General features: G+C 45.5%; 1 protein-coding gene and 1 pseudogene across 22 annotated transcripts in view; one reads left to right on the forward strand and one right to left on the reverse strand.

Moving 5' to 3' along the window:
- Positions 1 to 14,845, forward strand: part of LOC147014835 (sodium- and chloride-dependent creatine transporter 1-like) — a 115,896-nt gene that overhangs the window by 43,189 nt on the left and 57,862 nt on the right. For all 22 annotated transcript variants that reach the window (XM_085853175.1, XM_085853181.1, XM_085853184.1 and 19 more), the window contains one exon: positions 6,822 to 6,934. In XM_085853175.1, the coding sequence (XP_085709301.1) occupies positions 6,822 to 6,934 (113 nt within the window). The remainder of the gene's footprint in view (positions 1 to 6,821; positions 6,935 to 14,845) is intronic.
- LOC147014837 (signal recognition particle RNA) lies at positions 6,313 to 6,453 on the reverse strand (annotated as a pseudogene).

Here is a 14,845-nt window from a genome sequence, read left to right on the forward strand (position 1 = left end):
ATATAAATGCAACGTCGTTTTTCGGTGAAAAGTTATGTTTTCTTCATAAAGTGTCTATATATATATATATATATATATATATATATATATATATATATATATATATATATATATATATATATATATATATATATATATATATATATATATATATATATATATATATATATATATATATATATATATATATATATATATATATATATATATATATATATATATATATATGTCTGTCTCTGTCTGTCTGTCTGTCTGTGTGTGTCTGTCCCATCCTTGCTCTACCCCCTCCCAGGACAGTGCAGCTGTCTGTCTGTCTGTCTGTCTGTGTGTGTGTGTGTGTGTGTGTGTGTGTGTGTGTGTGTGTGTGTGTGTGTGTGTGTGTGTGTGTGTCTGTCCCATCGTTGCTCTACCCCTCCCAAGACAGTGCAGCATCCTCCTCCCACATCTCTATCTGTCTCTGCACATATCTGGGCAGTATTTGTCTCCGTCGAGCTTGGCTCTGGGTGGTAATTGTGTCTGGAAGGGAGTTTGTCTCCAAACCATGTTTTATAATATGAACGGTAGGAAATGGATTTCAGACATTATTTTGTTTCAATCTTCACTATTACTCTATGCAGAATCATTCTGATAAAACGGTATGAATCATAACACTGGTCTGCATCATTTCAGAGGTCTATGTTTTCTCAACAGTCCTTATATATGCTTTTTGCATGCTGAATTTAGAAATGTATCATTTCGTTCAATCAGGTCAAGCTTTTATGGTATCTCAATTTTAAGGAAAAAAAAAAATAATCAAGATGTTTTTTTTTTAATTCGCATTTTTTTTTTCTTATTCAAAATCAGACTTACATTGACATAAAATGTACAAACTATATATAAAATGATGCACAAGTACCGTTAATGTGAAATTCAACATAAAAAAGACGAAGGAAAACGATTGATGTGGAATAAATGGCTTTCGCAAAGATTTTCGTCTGTGTTTCGCATCTGTAACATCTCTGTTGAGGCACCAACAGTAGTCTGCAAGCATGTTGACATCCCATTGGCCCTGGTACCTCTCTTCCATCACTCGAATATCTTGGTGAAACCGTTCTCCTTGCTCCTCGCTGACATAATCACAGTTTTCCGGAAAGTAGTCTAAATGCGAGCTGAGAAAATGCATCTTTATGGACATGCGTGCACCAAGAGCCTGGAAGCTCTGCAGGAGCCCTTCCACAACACATTCATACTCTGGACTTTGGTGATTGCACAGAAAGTTTGTCACAATGGATTTGAATGAGAGCCAGGCATTCCTCTCATTGCTCTCCATACTTTCGTCGAATTTAAGATCTTTCATAAGCTCCCTGATCTGAGGGCCATCAAAAATGCCTGCTTTCAGTTTGGCCTCACTTGCACGAGGAAATTTCTTGTTCAGGAAAGCGAAAGCTCGACCTTTGTTCAGTGCTTTGACAAAATTCTTCATAAGTCCGAGCTTTATGTGCAGTGGCGGAAGTAGAATCTTCTGAGGATTCATAAGAGCGTGACACAACGTTGTGGGAACCTGTTTGCAGGCCAGATATTTATGGCCAGTTGCATTGTACATAGTGCTGCTTGTCTGCTCGGCTGTCCCACAGACAGAGAAAGCAGGGGTATTTGGTGTAGCCGCCTTGTAGACCCAGCACCATGGACACAACCTATAAATAATAAAGAACACACATTTGTTTTAAAATTCGTTATTCTAGTTTATTAAAAATATATATACTGAACAAAAATATAAACGCACCAACCTAAATATCTAAGTCAAGATTGCCATTATGGGAAAATGGTCAAACCGATGATATGTTTGAGCAATGGTTCCTTTGTTTTGCTCAAGACAGATGTTCCCATTGAAATTGACCACTCTGAGTGTGTGGACTCACACGTTGAGTAATCCTTCCCATGAGCACCATGGGGCTTGACAGAGTGATGGTCAGTGAACGTGACCAGGACACAAACACTCCCTATAGCTTGCCCTATAAAAGGCCTCCCCAAAATGTGGACTGGTGCCAAATGTCAACATGCCACAGATGTCACAAATCTTGAGGGAGCGCGCCATTGGCATGCTGAATGCTGGGACGTCAGTACGGGCCGTTGCAGCACACTTCAATGTCCACCACTCCACCATTAGCCGCCTGAGAACGCGCCTCAGAGAGACTGGAAGCACCGTGAACCGCCTACATGCCCGGCGACCACGTGTGACCACCGCCAGTCAGGATCGTCACATGAGGCTGCAACATCTCCGGGATCGACTCCGACCGGCCACGAGGACTGCCGATGAGACTGTCGGGCTGCATAACAGGCGCATTTCAGCCCAGACGGTGCGTAACCCTTGAGGGAGGCCAACCTCCGAGCCCACCGACCACACCGGGGACTCGACCTCACTGCAGTCCGGCGTCAGACCCGACTGAACTGGGCCAATGTTCATTTGCGCTGGACCCTCGCACGATGGAGGAGAGTGCTGTTCACCGATGAGTCGCGGTTCCAGCTGTATCGGGCTGATGGCGGACTCCGCGTCTGGCGTCGGGCTGGGGAGCGCTACACTGACGCCAATGTCCTTCGTCGGGTGTCACACGGTGGTGCCAGTGTTATGGTGTGGGCAGGCATATGCCATGGAGAGCGCACTCGGCTTCATTTCATTGAAGGCAACTTGAACGGGCAGCGGTACAGGGACGAGATACTCAGACCCATCGTCGTGCCGTTTGTGCGCCTTCACTATCTGACGTTTCAGCACGACAATGCTCGCCCCCATGTTGCCAGGATCTGCATGGACTTCCTCGGTAAGGAGGACATTGATGTCCTCGACTGGCCTACATATTCTCCCGACATGTCGCCCATCGAGCACCTTTGGGAGGTTCTTGATCGACGCGTACGACAACGTTACGCAGTCCCAGAGAACGTCCGCCAGCTCCGTGTGGCTCTCCAGGAGGAATGGGAAAACATCCCTCAGGCCACCATCGATAATCTGGTGATGTCCATGCGCCGGAGATGCACTGCTCTGCGCGACGCCAACGGTGGACACACCCGCTACTGACTGTGTGAACTCTGACAGTGACACCTCGGTTGTGTCGGCTGTTGTAGCGCAAAGACTGTCGCCAGAATTCTCAAGGAACTCTTTGAAATTTAATGCTCAATTGTCATGGATTCTATAACCAAATTGTTGTGAAGATTTAGTATTGATGAGTTTGAGGTAAAATAGTAACAATCGCTTGGTGCGTTTATATTTTTGCGCTTGGTGCGTTTATATTTTTGTTCAGTATATTTTAATCCATGTTAAGAATATTTCAATAAATAAAGTAGAAAACTATATGTAACTAGGTTGACACAAACTTACCTTTTGGTCTCCACAAATCATCCAATTGTGATCTTTGTACTTCAAAGCAGTTAGCAAATGCTTCATGTTACTAGAGTTCTCAGTCATCTGTACCAAGTCACCCACCGGAACAGATGCGATCTTGTTGCCATTGAAGAGTAGTACTGCTTTCAAGCTTCTTCAGGAGTTGATGAATAGCCGCCATTCTGTAGGATCATATGCTAAACCCATAGCTGCAATAAGGCCGGTGATGTTGCTACAGTCAACCAGAGAAACTTCATCGTCTGAACTAAAATATTCTCGAAACTCTTCTTCACAGCTGCGGTACCAGGAGAATGTAGTTTCAGGAGCTAACAAACAATTTTCACGAAGTCATGACCCTAGCAACTGAGCAGATTATTTGGACAAACACAAATCTCGTGTCAAATCGTTCAACTCCGCTTGGCTAAAACGTTTGGGTTGACTTGACCGTAGGTTGATATGTACCAGATATGTTACCATCTTCCATTTGTTCATCGGAATCGGATGCCGAATGTCTGCAATTTTCGGGCGGTGCTGGAATTGGAATTCCTGGTCCATGAGGCACTGGTTTAATGGCAGATGGCACGTCTGGATGCTTTAAGTGTTGCTTGTTTTTTTCGATTTATGCCTAAAATGAAAGAGATAGACATACCGTCAAGGGGGTGACATGATATATAAAGTTAAACGATTTAGAATGTTTGGGAATTTATTAAACATAAAGTTAAACTCAAACAAAATTGATAAACTTTCCTTGTAAGTTTGTCATACAGAAATAAGTCATTAGTATGATCTCTTCCCTCCCTCCACACCATTGGGATACCAAAAGGCAGACAATAAGACTCAATCTTCTTGTGGCTCCAGTGCCGCAGACTCTCAACACACGTTTTGCAGCATATGTGAGGGGCAAAGGCTTTGTCCTGGTCACCAAGTTTCATTCCAAAGTATGCGTGATAGCTTTTCCTTACAAAAGGTGTGATGTTAGACTGCCGGTCTGGCATGGTCACTTTACCACAGATATAGCAGAACTTGTTTGGGTCATTCTTGCACTTTCGATTCATCGTGAATTACAGCAATGCTATAGTAAGGAGGACACTACGCAGGACGTACTGCCGCTCACGTGCACCTAAGTGGACAGCTCACACCAGACTGAGTGATGCAGTTGTTGGAGCGACTGAAGTTGGGTGTTGCCAGAAACAACGATTTATCTATATTTGTCTGAAATTGAAATGAAAGTAATTGAGAAGGCACTTTCTTCCACATTAAGTATATGTGTCATCATATGTATAGTTTGTACATTTTCTGTCAATGTAAGTCTGATTTTGAATTTTTAAAAATGCTAATTAAAAAAAAATTTTGATTATTTTTTCCTTAAAATTGAGATAGCATAAAATGTGACCTGATTGAGTGAAATTAGATGTTACATTTCTGAATTCAGCATGCAAAAAACATAGAACCGTTGAGAAAACCTAGACCTCTGAAAAAAATATTTCAAATGCAGCCCAGTGATAATTGACGCTCCACCGCACGTCTGCCTTCCCTTCCTCACCTCAGATTATCTTCCCTTCCTCCACCCCTCCTCGCTCCCCCTCCCTCCTCTCTTTTCCCTCCCCTCTTCACTCTCCCTGCTCTCTTCCTACCCCTCTCTCCCTCTTATCCCCTCTTTTTCTCCCTCCACCCTTAGTATTGCCAGCAGCGAAGTGAGAGTGGTATTTGCTAGCATATATATTGTTGAGGGTCGTGTGAGAAGACCATTGGGGGGGGGGGAGGGGGGAGCTATCTCGGCTCCCACCAGACTCCCCGGAATTGTGGACCGTTGCATACGGATAATTCCGTGATGCGGCGGGTCGCTTAACCAACTGTGGACGCCAATAACTCAACCACGTGACTTAGGGTCCTCTGTCCAGTTAATCCGGTTACCGAAAAGTAACCACGTGATTTCATTACCGGGGAACACGCCCTCGGTACGCCTTGTCCGAACTGGATCACTTTACCGGATCGGATGCAGCTTAGTGACACTGCCAAGGACATACCGGATAAAAGGAACGGATTGTTGGGAATAAAGTCCCGGCTAAGCTAGGATTCGGACTATTCTGGACCAATGAAGGAAAAGACAAAAACGAGCAGGGAACATTTCTAATAATAATTTATTTACAAGCAAGTGAGGAAGGGTATGTGGTGCGATCAATAGATTTATTGGGGTGTGTTATGCAGAGTTGGGGAGAGAGGTGTAGTGCAGCAATAAACAAACAACCTATATAAGTGGACGCAAAGCAGACCTAACCCAAAAAGAATAGCAATCTTCTGCAGGCTTCCTTACATAGACAGGTGCCAGGGCACACACCCACCCACCTACGCACATATACACACGCACACGCACACGCACACACACACACAAAACCCGATGAAGAGGGATTGAAGCAAGACAGGAGAGGAGTTGAGGCTACGGTCTCTCGGTACCTCTGTATAATTGATACGCATTCCCCGAACGCGCCACCAATATGTTTGGGGGGAATGCTCCATTGCTTTTGCTGTGCCTGCTTTTGCTGAGGTCCTATCTCACAGCGCAGGGCATGCGTGGCTCAGATTTGCCACAGGAATAATTAGAAAAGAAGAGTAGGAATGAAGTTGTAAATGAAATGAAGAAGGAATGATGTAAGGAAACCTAGCTATGAGATCCTTGCAACGCACGTCCATGTTGTCCCGCTAGACAAAAGGAATGGGACTATCTTCACGTATATTAATGGAATAACTGTCTTGGGACCACTATCTGTTGGATGCATGCGATTGAGAACCGCATCAATATATACATATACATATTATATACATGTTGTTCGTCTTTCGGCTGCTCCCGTTTGGGGTCGCCACAGCGGATCATCCGTTATGATCCACATACTGATTTGGCATAGGTTTTACGCCGGATGCCCTTCCTGACGCAACTCTGGTCGCCTCTTACGACACAGGGATAAGGATTGGGTTTCGCCATGATTCCGGGCTGCCCTACACCCTCTCATAGCGTGGCCCAGCGCAGAGCTCCCATCCTCAAGCGATCCTCCAACCCAAGCCTCCGAGTAGCCGGATTACAGGCGCACGCCACTGCGCCCGGTACATATTATATACATATATATATGTATATGTATATGTATATATATATATATATATATATATATATATATATATATATATGTATATATATATATGTATATATATAATATTTTCTTTTATTTATATATTATTTATATATATATATATATATATATATATATATATATATATATATATATATATATATATATATATATATAGTACTAGTTGTTGGCGAAGGTAAAAAAAATGTTTCTCATTGTATTTATTATGACAATGTGGCAATTACATTGGTACTTTAACCCAAATACTTTATCTTATCTGCAGTTTACTGTCTGTCAGATGATGCTTTCTTGTTTTTCTTTTTCTTTTTTTTTTCTTTGTCCTCCAGGCCCTGGACTCGCATTCATTGCATACCCACAAGCTGTGGCACTCATGCCACTTTCACAACTCTGGGCGACCTTATTTTTCTTCATGCTCATTTTGCTGGGACTTGACACACAGGTGAGATTAGCTCTTCATAAATCACTCTCCCTTGAGTGGCTGTTTTCATCATATTGAAGCTTGTTGGGGGGGGGGGGGATCCTAGGGTAGAATAGGTGGGGAGGCGAGTCGGAGCTGGGAGGGAGGCAAGGAGGAGCGGGCAGTCGGGGAGGGGTGGGGAAGGGAGGGGAGGCTTTAGCGGGGAGGAAACTTTGGTGGAAGGCTGAGGACATTAATGCATCGGATGTTTATACCAACTTTGTTCCAGATTATGTTGAACCAGTGTGGGTAAGGCTTTGGTTGTTTCAAATGGTATGCTTATAAAGAGACATTTTCATCTGTGTTCCATACTCACCACTTTGGTCACAGTTCAAGGATGAGTTTAGCGATCACATCACTTACATTTGGAATATATCTTTCAATCCTGACAAATTTCACCCATTATCTCTTTCCGAAAGGATTCTCTGACGAACACTCCTGTCTGCTTTCTCAACAATCCTCTTGAGGAATTTTAGTCATTCAAACTCCTGGGTCTCCCTTTCAGCCATGATCTTTCTTGGGTAAACCACATTTCCAAGTTAGCCTCCAAAGCCAGGCACAGGCTGGCATCCTCTGTTGTACAAAGGCCTTCCTTGGCATACCTGAACTCTTATCCACCTTCAAGGCCTTCCTCTGCAGTTTGATAGAGGACTGCCCTCCCTTCTGGGCTGGCTCCTTGCCTCACATCTTGCTCAGCTTGACGCTGTGGAAACCAAGGTTTCAAAATCATTGGAATCTCTCACGATGAAGTGGAGTCTATGAGCCTTTCATTTGGCCATTGCAGACAGGTTGGTGGTCTGTCTTGTGCCACCTCCTTTTTGGTCTTGTACTCTCTGCTCTTGGAGCGAACTTCCATATCCTCTTCAACTCGACAACAATCCCTCCTAAATTTCCAGCTTTTCCTCCTGAGAATTCCCTTCTGTATCCCTCTTGTCTGCCCGATGCATCCTCTTGCCTGCCCTCAACCCCCATACCCTCCCCCCCACTCCCATTATTTGTCTGCCTCCCTCAGTCTGTCTTGGCCTTCAGCTCTGGTTTGGTGTTTCCCTCCCTCTCTCCCTCTCTCTCTCTGCTGTTACTTTTGGCCTGTTGTCCTTATCTGTTCAGTGTACTAGTACGAGCTCTACCACGAGCCTCGACTATGTATACACCCCCACCCCCACCCCCCCCCAAAAAAAAACATGGTTAATGATCATATCATTAACACAGAGTTTTGATAAAGCCTCATTTATTATCACGCTTGACTTGACCGAACAGTTATTGCGGTGTTCTTTATTGTTCCAAATTCAGTAAAGCCACCAGAGGGAAAGTGGTACTCCCTGAAAATCTTAATACTGAATAGTCTGATTCTGAAGTTATTTAGCTGATATTACAAACTGGAAAGTCAACCCCCATATCTCGATAAGCGCGCTGTCATGCAAATTTCTGTGCTGTCACGTTTTTGTAAGGCAGTTAACCATATTAACCACACAACTGCGGTTGAAAAGATGATTCAACATGGATTGAACCATGCAATTCTATCCACAATTTGTAGCCTCCTATAACAGCAATCTCAGATTGTTTGGGACAATGGAACAACTTCTGATTTACTTCAACTCTCCTGTGGAGTACCACAGGGCATGAAATAATCTTCCTTCTGATGGACAATGATGCCAATACTGCATGCATACGTTGATAACCTCGGGTCAGGTATGGGAGCATGTAACAGAGCAACACGTCACTGTGTCCACTTTCCGCTGGTACTCCAGGGGCCTTTGTCTGGCCATCCCCCAGGCAGATACCTGGCTCATCCCCATCTCCTTGAGATGCTGATCAACCTGCTGCAACCACAAGGCACGTGTTTTGCCTGTTAGCCTCCTCCACTCAAGAGGCTCCCTCCCTGAGAGAATCTGGTGAGCAGGATCAGCATCAACAAAACGAGCCACATGTCCATGCATGTACAGCCACAGCTGACACTCCTGGATTATACAGGAAACAAATCTCAAGTGTCTTTCTCAGCAACTGCTCATTGGACACCAAGTCTGACCAGCAAGAGCCAAGGATTTTCCGAAGAGACCTGGTACCGAAGGAATGAAGTCTGTCTCAGATCCCTGGTCCGAGTCCGTCTCGCATCCATATAGCAAGACTGAAAGCACCAAGGACCTGAAGACTTGGACTTTTGTCGTCCTGCAGAGGTACTGAGAGTGCCACACCCAATGATGTAATTAATTCATGAGTCCCCAGGCCCGACCCAGGCGTCTTCGACCTCTGGGTCACAACATGCAGAAAAGAATATCACTGCCTTGGCAAGTAAATCTCTGTGACCTCAACATCCTTATCAGACAGGAACAGACAAGATAGCAGCATCAAAGATGATTGAAAGCCTGGATCTTGGTTTTGACCAAGGAAACCCATAATCCCAGCGGCTCTGACTCTTCATTCAGCATCTCGAGGGCAGCCAAAAGTATGTCCAAAGTTTTCACGAAGATGACTGCATAATCTGCGAAATCAAGGTTAGATATCTTGACACTCCCAAATGATGCACCACAGCTTGATTTCTCCAACATCCTCCCCAGAATCCAGTCCATGCAAGTGCTGAAAAGAGTGGGAGCCAGTACACACCATTGGTGAACTTGAGTAATAACTGGAAATATGTTGGAGATGGAACCACCACACACCTCACAGCACTCAGTACCACAGTATAGTTCAGACATCAGATTGATCCGTTTTGGTGGCACCCCATGAAGACGACAATCTTCCAGAGGGCATCCCGATTCACTGAATTGAACGCTTTACAGACATCGGCTGCAAGCAGTCCTTGCCGAAACTCTCATCTGCGTTCGGTGAGGACTCGAAGAGCAACGATACGGTCAATCGTTGACCTCTTTGGTGTAAATCCTGACTCCGCTGGTGCTCAAGCAGATGGCGTACTCCAAGAATTTTCTGAGCAAACATCTGAGCAGTCACCCCTCAGTCGTTGTCACAGTCCTGGCAATCACGCTTCCCTTTCTGGAGAGGAGCAAGGCCCCCTCTTCCAGTCAGTTGGGATGATGCCTGTGTTCCAAACAGCACATAGAACTGCATGCAGCGACACAAGTACAGCATTGCCACTAGTTTGGAGGAGTTCAACATGGATGCAACAGATCCCAGGAGTTTTACCCCATTTCAACTGGTTTACTACAGTCCGTATTTCCACAAATGAAGGTGGTTCACAGTTTATTGGAGGGTCAGCAATAAGAATAGTAACACCCCTGACATCCAACTCAACAGCTGGAGGGTCAGCCTGGTTCAGCTTCTCATCGTATCCGGCCCAGCGGGCCTTCACTCCAGACTCCTCTATCAAGAGCCCAACACACTCTGCTTGGTGAAAATCACTTGTCCACAGGTGATGCTCTACCTCCTCAGATTCCTCGGACATTGGCTTCCTTGTCCGCCCTCAGTAAACAAACAAACAGCTCTGTCATTAAACCTGGCCCTGTGACTCTGGTCAATGGTATCCAATGTCCTTTGAGAGACAAAGTTCTTCTTTGCCCAACGGTGAGTTCAGAGACTTCCACCGGTAACATCAGGGATGGTCGTCTTGAAGGCACTCCACAATTGTTCAGGATTCCCCAAAACACCCAGATCCCCCCAAATCCCCACTCAGCTTGTTCGCAAACTCCTTAGCTACCCTGTCATATCCTTGAGCCTGCCAACATCCAGCCAAGGCTAGGATGATACCATGCTCTCGGATTTAAGCTACAACTTCAGAGTTGCTACAAACCAGCCTGTGGTTGGTGTTGAGGAACTGAGCGCTCCGGTCGACCCTGCAGTTTTGAATCGCCCTCCAGGAACCACCAATGAGCACATGGGCAATCTCCTTTGCCACATCACCAGCGTTGGAATACAAAGTCCAGCGATGAGCCTGTGGGTACTGAAACCATGAAACAGCCACCCCAAGTCCACAACATCTTACAACGTCAAGGAACTTAGTGGTATTCAGGTTCGCAGTTCCAGACCCATAGGGACAAACACATGTCTCATAACCATCCCGATCAGTGCGAGTCTGCATTGATATCCTCCAACACTACCAGAGTATCTTGCTTGGGGGCACTAATCAACCACAGACTCGAGAACAGCAAGGAATTCCTCCATGTTGAGCTTGCTCACCTCAGTCAGAGCATATACAAAGACCAGGGAAATGACACCCAAGGAGTGACGAATCCTCAGTCTTTTCATATGCTTGATGACTGGTGTTACCTCAATTATCGTGGGAGTCTGCTTATTGGATGCAGTTACAGCAACTCTTTGGGCATGGTAACCATCAGAGTGACCAGGCCAATAGTAGGTGTAACCACCTGCCATGATCTCAATGCTATCCGGTCTCTGAACCTCAGAGTGCTGCAATACCGATGCTCAGATGATAACACAGGTAATCATCCTCTCTTAAGGATAGGACATTCCAGTTACTCACCTGAAGGGACCGCTTAAGGTTAACCCAAGGAGACAGCTCTGGTGAACAACACCTCAGCACCGCCACTGCAATCTGACCCAGGAAGATTACCCTGTGCTGTTTCTCCTATCATGGAATGGAGTCCTGGAGGCTTTGCCCCAATCCCATTATCCGGTGAGCTGCCTTGCGAAGAGCAGCAGCACAGGAGGTACTTCCACGGAGTGAGTTTTCAGTTTTCTTTGTGTTTATGGGTTTTGTGGAATTTAGTATTTTGCAGTGCAAATCATGCCACCAACCTCCTAGAAAAAGTAACCCAACTGCAGGACGACATCCGCAGATGCAGTTGGGCTCCAGATACCGGTGGCTATTTGCTCACGCTGAGCTCCTCCGCCCTTTGACAGGTTTAGTTTTTCATCCTGCTGGGTGTCCATATCCATACACCATCCTCACCAAAAACACTGGTGGGGGAGATGGTTTAGTTGCCAACAACCCGACCATGAAACAGGTTATTGCAGGTTTGCATGGTACTTGAAGCAAGTCACAGATCTAATTTGGCCTGACCTTACGAAAAATGACCTCAGTGTCGTTGAAATATTGCAATGAACTGAAGTGTTGCATGTAGTCTCATTTGGACTTGGTGAATGGTGTGGTGACAATGACATGATGCCTGAGGCAGAGAAATGTAGAGTAAGGCGGACATCATTTCTTCACAAACCACTACCTTCTCTTCAACGAGCAATCTTTTGACTTCCGGTTCTGGGTTTGGAGCGTTGGCAGGTCTCCTTCGGGGCTCCCTGCTGACTATCTCAAAGTTAAGTTTCCGGTCGTTATTTGTCCCGTTTTAACTGTTTAATTTTCTCACCTACATGTTACTGTGTGTTCCTAGTTCGGTTTTGTTTCAAAAATCGTGCTATTTTGTGAGATTTCGTCGAACTTGTCTTACTGGGTGTTTGAGGCCTATTCTTGAGGCTTGAGGCCTACCCTTTGTTTCCCTCGGTGTACGAGCGTGTTTATTTGATTTTTCTCCCCATTTTCTTCAATTTCTATCTTTCCCACTTTCTTAACGCCCCCATCCCTCCCAACGAATCACTACTTCTTATCTTGAATAAAAAAAAAAAAAAACGCTACCTTTCTCTGATTCTTCTTCTTCTTCATCTCCTCTTCCTCCTCCTCCTCTTCTTCTTCCTCTATTTTTTCTACAACACTTCCATGACCTAATCTGTTGAAAACTCTCAAACAATAATAATAACAAAAACGATCTCTTATAATGCTTCATCTTCCTCTTTCACACATTTCACCTTTCACCTCTTTCACCTTTCTCCCACCATTCATCCCCTCACTCATCCTTCCCAAAGTTGCCCCCCCCTCCCATCCACAAAGCTGCCTCCTTCCACTGCCCTCTCACCTCCATCTCTTCACTGCACTTCTTTAAATCCTCAACTGCTTCTTCTCACTCTTTTGTCCCCCCTCTCCCCCAGCACCACAGAACCTTTTCTCCTCCTCATTCGGTCCCCTCCTCTAGCTGTTCTGCAATCCCCCGCACTCTTTCAACAACCCTCCTTACCTCCCCCCTCGCCCCTTGTCTCACCCCTCCCCCCTCCCCCACCCCCTACACCCAAAGCCTTTCATCCCCCTTCCTCTCCAGGCTGGAGTTCCTCAAGGTATCGTTCTGGGCCCCGTTCTTTTTCTGGTTTTCATCAATGATCTCTCCAACTCTCTGGAAAATCCTCAATATCTCTTTGCTGATGACTCCACCTTCTGCCGTACCATCGGTCATCCCTCAGACTGGCAAGCAGCAGCTTCTTCGCTCACTGCTGATCTGGGTAAAATCACAAACTGGTCCAACACGTGGAACATGTCTTTCAATCCGGACAAATCTCACACTCAGTGTCTCTTCAAAAGGACCGTTTCGACCCCCCCCATCCACTTTCTCAACAATCCTCTGGAGGAAGTCCTTTCTTTCAAACTTCTGGGTCTCACTATCTGCCATGACCTTTCTTGGGAAAGCCACATTTCAAACCTCGCCTCCAAAGCCAGTCGCCGACTGGGAATCCTCCCTCGTGCAAAGTCCTTCCTCAGCCCACCTGAACTCCTGACCACTTACAAAGCTTTTGTCCGCAGCCTAATGGAGTACTGCTCTTCCCTCTGGGCTGGTGCTCCTGCCTCCCACCTTTCTCGGCTTCACGCTGGAGAAACCAAGGCATTTCGGATCATTGGTATCTCCCGCAATGAGGCTGAGTCTTTGGGCCTCTCGCTCATTCACCGCAGGTTGGTCGGTGGTCTTTCTGTCTTCTTCCGTCTCCGCTCCAGCCTCGCCCCCCCCCCCCTGCTCTCTCTCTGCGATTTGTCCCCACCACATTTCCGCAGGGCGCTCAAGGTCCGCCAACAACCCCTTTCTGATAAAACTACCAAGATCACGAATCACTGCTCACCTTCACTCTTTTATTCCTCTTTTTCCCCACCTTTGGAATAAACTCCCTCACTCTCTGCAATCCCATTCTTCTCTCCAGGCCTTCAAAACAGCTGTTCACCACCACCTCTTATCATCCCCCATCCAAATCCTCGACCTTTTCTACCCCCGATAAACCACCCAAGCCCACCTTCTTCAAATTGCCTGCTTTCCTTCCTGAAAGTCCCTGTAATGTCCATCTTCTATTCCCCATGTTCCCATGCCATCCCTCTCCCTTCCACAGATCTCCTAATGTCTCTGTTCCCCACTGTTTTGTCTTTCCCACTCCCTCCCCTCTTGTCTCATGCCCCCGTTGATGTGCGTTGTGTGTTAGCTCTCATACGAGCTTCGACAAGGTATACAAAAAATCAATCTTGTTTCATTGCATGGTTAGCAATGACTCGACATTTCTACATCTTATGTCAGCTCAAGAAGAATGATGTGAAAGTTGGATATTTAGTCATGACCTGCAGGGTGTGCATTTTTTCCCCATCTTAGAATTTGGAGCAGCTGTACGGAGTTGAGATCTCATGTTATCTCAAGTAGCTGATATGGAGCAAGTCCAAAAGAGAACTTGCAAATGATCACCTTCCCAAATCATCTTACCCATGCTGACCTTTTACATGATTTTCATATTGCTTCCCTTCCTGATCGTTGCATTAAACTTATCACACACTTTAATCTGTACTTGTTTCCAGTCATCACCACCTTTTTCATCAAAACTCGCCAATTTGTATTGAGATGTAGTTGAAGAAACTAAACAAATTGATATCCCGCAAATCCGAACACAACTAAAGTCCCCCATTCTGTTCCTTGTCCACTTGTTGAACACTAATACCTGAACTATTTAAAAAGTTTGGGAGTGAGTTGGAGGGTGTGAGTGTGTGTCAGACTTGTTTCCACATTTACACCACCTATATTCCTGTAACGAGCAGGCTGAAAGTCAGTTTGATACCCTGTTCAAACATGAGTTAGTGGGTTCCCAGGAGACAAAATTGGCTGCTGATGACAAACGAAGCACTTTGTTGTGCTG

Source organism: Eptatretus burgeri, chromosome 13 (genome assembly GCF_056783735.1).
Source record: "Eptatretus burgeri isolate ZD-2024b chromosome 13, Ebu_testis_v1, whole genome shotgun sequence".
In the NCBI taxonomy this organism is placed as follows: Eukaryota; Metazoa; Chordata; class Myxini; order Myxiniformes; family Myxinidae; genus Eptatretus; species Eptatretus burgeri.